The sequence below is a fragment of the Quercus lobata genome, chromosome 4, assembly GCF_001633185.2.
Source record: "Quercus lobata isolate SW786 chromosome 4, ValleyOak3.0 Primary Assembly, whole genome shotgun sequence".
NCBI lineage: Eukaryota > Viridiplantae > Streptophyta > Magnoliopsida > Fagales > Fagaceae > Quercus > Quercus lobata.
In genome coordinates, this window is record NC_044907.1 from 51,879,358 (window position 1) to 51,886,552 (window position 7,195).

General features: G+C 31.7%; 1 protein-coding gene across 1 annotated transcript; it reads right to left on the reverse strand.

The window, feature by feature from the left end:
- Nucleotides 1-353: 353 nt before the first annotated feature.
- On the reverse strand, nt 354-3,186 carry LOC115983302 (germin-like protein subfamily 1 member 11). The gene is made up of 2 exons (XM_031105947.1): nt 3,009-3,186; nt 354-1,020 (listed from the first exon to the last, which is right to left on the reverse strand). Exons 1-2 carry the CDS (start codon nt 3,133-3,135, stop codon nt 470-472), a joined length of 678 nt encoding a protein of 225 aa, XP_030961807.1. The 5' UTR covers nt 3,136-3,186; the 3' UTR covers nt 354-469.
- Between the last annotated feature and the right edge of the window lie 4,009 nt (nt 3,187-7,195).

Genomic DNA, 7,195 nt, shown 5'->3' on the forward strand with positions numbered 1-7,195 from the left:
CACATCAGTTTCAAGCAATGTCACAACACAAGGGGATGATCTTGCATCCAATTTGTAATGAGTAGCTTCGACAGCTAACCATTTAGCTATTTTGTTGGACCTAACAGAGCAATCCAAGAACCTCATCCACCTGAAACCACCTCAAAGAGCCGGAATCCGGAATATCGTTCATTAGATGTTAAGTGCGTTTAAGGAACGATATTTGGGTTCTTCGATCAATTTGTTTTAATATATTGGAAGACAAGATCTTAAACCTTGTATATTCGAGGGGTAAGGTTGCTTATTTATCTTTTATATTTGAGATATGTAATGAGCGGAGAAGGAGAAGATGGAGTTTGAACCAAGATAATATTAAATCTTGTAATTCAAGATTTATTTGTGCAACCATTATATTTCATTATGATTATTTCGATCAATTACATGAAAGAAACAGGGCAAATTTTATTTGAATGGTCTAATATGGTTTTCTCTAATTGTTATTGTTCTGCCATATTCGTTTCTGAAGATACTCAATCACATTCTTGTCTAGTTGAAAGGCCTTGGCGAGAACATCAACATTGATGAGAGGATTAGACCCAAAGACTGCATCTGCTGTGGTGATAACTCCTGGATTTTGACTATTGAAAAAAGAAAGCGCAACAGCGTCGGTTTTCCCTATATTGAGCTCAAAGTGAATGAGACTAATTGGGAATACAAAGACGTCTCCCTTGTTTAAAATTTTGGTAAAGAGACGATTGGGATTAGATGTGACAAAGCCAGCATAGAGCGTACCCTCTAGGACTTGTAAAACCTCTGTGGAACGAGGGTGAGTGTGAGGAGTATTTACACCATTTCGTGCAAAGTCAATACGAGCCAAGGATATATCTAGAGTGTTGAGGCCCAGTAGGTTGTCCACAGCGACTCGAGTGACATTTGACCCAAGTGGATTTGAGGTGCTTCCGGGAATGTCTAACCCGGGAACGAAAAAATCATCAACTTTGACAAGATTTGGATCCTTGCAGAATTTTCCATTGACAAATACTGCAATAAGAAAAGTTTGTTATGTTCACATGTGGATGGGACAATTTTATAATAATGTTTGATAACATGTTGTGTAAAAGATAGAATATTTTGTCCATATCCTTGTGTTATTACATAGATTCTTCAATTAAATTCAAACATATGACTACATTGATCAATATAACACAATCGATGTTACATTTCCTTAATGAAAATCAAATTCAATACAACAACGTGTTTAAATATAATTAGGAACTAGCCGCGAACCTGTGCGTTGCACATGATAATTATTTTATAGTGGTTTTATTAAATTTTTTTATATAATTTAAACTAATTTAATAAAGAATAATGTATTTTGTAATTATTATTTTTATTTATTATAAAAATAATCATAAATGTAATATAGGAACAATCATAAATCATAAATTTAAAAATTTTTGTCGTACTAAAATGAAAAAAAAATACAATTTTTCTCAAAATTCAAAAGGCAAGTTAATGAAAATATATATTTTTTTATAAAGGTTATTTATAACATTTTGTGAATCATTAAAAAGAATATAAAATTTAGAAATTATTCTTTTAGTTTTAAACAAACTTTCTCAAACTTATTTTTTCTACCTACAATTCAAAACACTGAAAAAGTAACTAAAAAAATTAATAAAACTTAACTATGATTAATTGGACCAATTAGGAAAACAATTTGTTGTTTATAATCTACTAAAGTTTTTTTCTTTGCAGAAATTGTAATTTCGTCCACCTAAAACATATTATCAAATAAAAAATTATTAGCAAAACCTAAGAATTAAATTTCTATATATGCATTGTTATAAAATAATAATAATAATAAAAGTAAAATTGCGAAAGATAAAATTTGTCTCTTATCCAATAATTTTTGTTTAGTCAACCTTTGTTTTTCTCTAAATAAGTGGCATTATAGAGTACTTCTAATACAATTATTAAGAGTACTTTGTCCACCACAAAGGATTAAAAAATAAACAAAAATGATTAAAGTCTCATAGTTTAACATCTAAATTGAGCACTATAAAAATCATACTATCAAATTACAATAACTATCAAATTAAATTATCCAAATCATGCTATGTAATAGAATAATATTATATTTATATATGCTATATTTAACCCTTTATAACGCAATAGGATAACATTTAACCAAAAAAAAAAAAAAAAAACACACACACACACACAAAAAAATTAAAAAATAAATAAATAAATAACTGAATCGCATTAACCTAAAGTAGATTAAAGAATATAAAAAATTATCAATGTGAAGATGCAAGAAAAATAAAAAATAAAAATCCACCCAAAAATTGTGTGTGAGAGAGAGAGAGAGAGAGAGACAGAGAGAGACAACAATTAAAAAAAACATAACCGAATCGCATTAACCTGAAGTAGATTAAAAAAAAAAAAAATTATCAACCTAAAGCGAAGATGCAAGAAAAAAAAAATCCACCCAAAAATTTTGTGTGTGAGAGAGAGAGAGAGAAAAGCTTTTTTTCTGTAAGGGAAAACTATACATAGAATGAAAGAGATAGTGACAAATTTATAATAAGAGAGTGTGAATAAGAAGAGACAAAAATAGAAGAAGATGAGGAGAAAGATGAATAATGATATTAATGTAGAAGGTAGTGGGGAGATGAGAAGGTTAGGGAAGCAGAAAGGTTGGAGAAGTATTGGGAGATGAAGAAGTAAGGGAGGGAGAAAGGTTGGAGAAGTGTAAATATGAAATAAAAAAAATATTAAAAATAATTATAAGAAAATGGAAAGAAAAAAGATAATGACGTGGATCAATATGAGTGCAGCAGCATTAAACGCTACGCTTCAGCTTTTAGTAATATATAAATTTAAGATAAAGCTGTACCTAAATTTTATCTATAATATTGCCTCACAGCATAATTTTATTACTAAGTATATTCCTAACAATAGAAAGATCAATCCAGAAATAATGAAATGAGTGCTAATAATACTAAAAACAACGAGTATGTACGTACCTCCTGAACTGGAATCATTAACTGCAACACAGAAGTCTTGGAGAGCACTAGGGTCAAAGGCAGAGGCTAGGCGAAATGCCAAAGCTAACAGGGCAAGAGTAACAAGGTAAGGAACACTTTGGATCATATTTGCGGCTATCTTTACTTGATATTCTTTCTTTGTATTATTGATTTTTGTGAGGTGAAATGTAGCATTGGTTACACAGGTCTATTTAAAGAGGAGAAATCAGTGAAACAATCTGTTTTTCCATACACGAAAGCGAATATATATATATATATATATATACATATATATATAAAATAAGTGAACCATTCCTGTACCTGTACGACTTCTAGCTGGCGAGACATATTAAAACTCTGGACCCCTTCAACGCCGCTGTGCAGTTTTAATTAATATTACTTAGCCTTATCCACAATATATATATATATATATATATAAAATAAGTGAACCATTCCTGTACTACTTCTAGCTGCACATATTAAAACTCCAATCAAATTGGACCCCTTCAACGCCGCAGTGCAGTTTTAATTAATATTACACTACAAAATAAAATGTCTATTAGCGGCCAAGAATTTATGATGGACCCAAAAAGCCCTCTCAAAAAATTTTATTTGTGATGGCAAAATAAAGCCCTCACAAATACTTGATAAAATGTGAAATATTTGTGACCAACAAAAAAAGCTATCGCAATTATGTATTATAGCCGTCACAAATGCTAATATTTTGGAGGGAGATTTTCCCTCCATATTATTTGTGAGGAACAATTAAAAATCTCTCGCAAAAAGTGTATTATTTGTGACGGTTAAAAAAAGATGTCACTATTACTAAATTATTTGCGAGGGCTAGGATCGACCTTCACAAATAATCATTAAAATGTAAAAAAATTTGGAGGGAAATGTTCCCACCAAATTATTTCCAAGGGACAATAAATATTCCTTGCAAAAAGTTTATTTTTTGTGTGAGTTAAAAATATACCCTCACTAATACTAAATTATTTGCAAGGGCCACAATTGGCCTTCGCAAATAATCATGAAAATATTAATTTTCTTTGGTGATAAAAGTTATTCTAAAATTTCATGAATATAATGATTGGTGAAACATAAAGTGATAGGAAATTTGTATTCAAAATTATGCCTATTAAGATTCATAATATCTTGCTTTTCATCTCTGGTTTTCAATTAGGCCACCAACTTATAGATGGTTTGCTCAAATTCTTTGAAACCTTCAGGCTCAGCTTGACTTTGAACTTCATAATTCTAATTTATCCATCATTTTCTATCCTTGTAATTAACCACTACAAGAACTACATGATCACTTCTTTGGAAAGTTGCATGAACTAGACTATAGTAAAAATGTTATTTACATATCCACAACACATATAGCAATCACTGATTGCCAATCACTCATAGTACTGGGAAATAAGATGAACAAAAAAAAGAAGCTTAGTTTTAAAATCAGTGCAAGGCAATTATAATGCAGAACCATTGTTATAATTCTATTAAGTCTACGGATGTGGAAGCTTAATTCAGAATACACACATGAATGTGTGCATGCACGCACATACACACAAGACAGAGATGACCTTGGTTTTTTGAAGGATGCCATTAGGATCGCTAGTCACAAGCCATCCTAGTTGCCAACCTAGTACAAGCCATCTCTTTGATATGGACCCTAGTGTGAGAACAGGCACTATTGATCCAAATACTCCCATTGGCACAAATGGATTAGTTCCAAAAGTGAGATGGTGATAAACTTCATCTGCAACCACCAGAGAATGCCCAGCTTTCTTGCTGTCCTTGCAATCTAAAATTTAGAAAATCAACCACCAGTAACATTAGCACCCTAATTACCCAAAAAAAAAAAGGTTTTACTTATTAAAACTCACGCTTATTGCAGAAATGTTTCTAAACCATTAAATCCACCATTGTGTTACATGTAAGTAACAAGATCATATGAGAGTCTAGCAAAATAAACTAAAATCTAATCGTTGTTTCACCACTAAAAGCTTTAAGTCATTATTATTATGAACTTATAGACATTTTGATATTCTCAAAACAAATTTGACTCTACTTCCAAATAGACATTGACTCAAATGATAAAGAATTCAGGTAAGGAGGTAAATTTTTAATGCTATTTTTTGAGTCGATTGTAGTTGATATATTAAAGGTCAATGCCCTCGCTAATAACCTCCACGTATCCAAGAATTTTGATCAAGCTTAAATATGCGATTTAAATTGTGTCCATGTCTCCATTGTCCCTGCCTCCCCAGTCTAAAGTGCATGTTTGAAACAAAATAGATATTTAAGAAGGGGACACATTCATAAAGCCAACAATAGTATCTCTTTCACACACACACACACACACACACACACACACACAAAAATCAATCTCAAACATAGTCAAAATAGATTGTATAATCACATATTAAACTCAATGCAGTCAATGAGAGCATTCTATACTAGGGTAATAACCTTAGAGAATTAAGAAAGAGAGCAAGAGAGATAACTGCCCGTACCTTATCTGTAACTAAATTTCTATTTCAATAAGCATCCTTAGTATTATGCACAAGGATAACTAATCTGGATGAAGCCAAATACGGTGATGGAGTGGAGGTTGTAAGCCTTTGAAGTCACTCGATTATCATATTCTCAACACCACTCCTTCTCCAATCTATATCATCATCCTTATTTTCTTCTTGCAGCACATTTGCATTACAATGTAAATTTTCTTCTTCTTGGTATGGCTCTTCTTCATCTGATGGCATTTCATAAGGTTTCGTGGTTTGGTTTCAATCACAACATTCCATGTGGGATCTTTTATTCCATTAACATAGTAAACTTGAGTTGCTTGACAGGCTAATACAAATGGCTCTACGGTTTTCAACTTTCGTGATGGATTAACAATAGTGGTTCCATGCAGATCTCTCCTATAACCAATTCCTTCACAAGATACATCATGCCAATCACATTTAAATAACACAACTTTGTTCCCTTCAGTATATTGAAGTTCAACAATGTCTATTAGTTGTCCATAATAAGGCACATTGCAACTTTGATCCTCCCCTCTCACCATAACTCCATTATTTTGTGTTCTTTTACTTTCATCACATTGATTTGTATGAAATCTGAACCCATTAACATTGTAACCATGATAAAAAATAGCCCTTTTCTTAGGGCCCCGAGCTAATGAAAGCATATGCCCATCAACTTGCCTTGTATTATATAAGTTGGTGATCTACAATAAAACCTAAATAAGGTTAAACTCAATTTGTAGTATTTAAAATATAAACAAACATACATTTTCAAAATAAATTACTATCTTACTCTTTTTTCAAACCACGCAATAAATTCTTGTCTATGCACCCTGTTAATGTCAAGAACACCTGCATTTGTAAGGATGTTCTTATGTTCTCTGCACACAATTAAACATCCTAATCAGTTTTAATATCATATCATGAGAATATCAAAGAAGTAATTTTTGTGAAGATCATCTTACTCAACAAATTGGTCAGCGTCGACACAATTTTGAAGGACATAAAATGTTGCTACATTATGAAGATCATCATTCAACTCACACCTTATTGCTTCCCTAAATGTCGTCCAGGCGTTGAGAATATGGACAATTGAGAGGTATTTGCACATGCGGAAGTACCTCCATCATAATTTCGCTCTACCCGATTAAATTTGGTTTCTATTCCATGTAAATAACGGGAACAAAATGTTAGACATTCATCTGCTAAACACTTTTCTACAATAGACCCTTCTGTGTGTGCCTTATTACTTTCATAATACTTAAGCTTGTGCAAATACCTATATTTGAAGGCATAATAAGAAATTTTATCAAAATAAAATACTAGTGTGCAATTGTAATTTAGATTATAATGAAATTTTGTAAACCTTACCTCTCAACTAGATACATCCATCTGTATTACACTGGACTTACAACTTTAGCTTCCTAAGATAGGTGAATGGCCAAGTGAACCATTACATCAAAAAAAGAAGGTGGAAAAATTTGTTCTAATTTACAGAGGGTTATTGCAATTTGGGTTTCAAGATGATCTAAATCATCCACTCATAACACTTCGAAACACAATTCTTTGAAAAAGTTACTTAACTTAGTCAAAGCATCAGATACTTTTTTAGGTAAAAGGTCACGCATTGCAAGTGGGAGTAATCTTTCTAGGAAA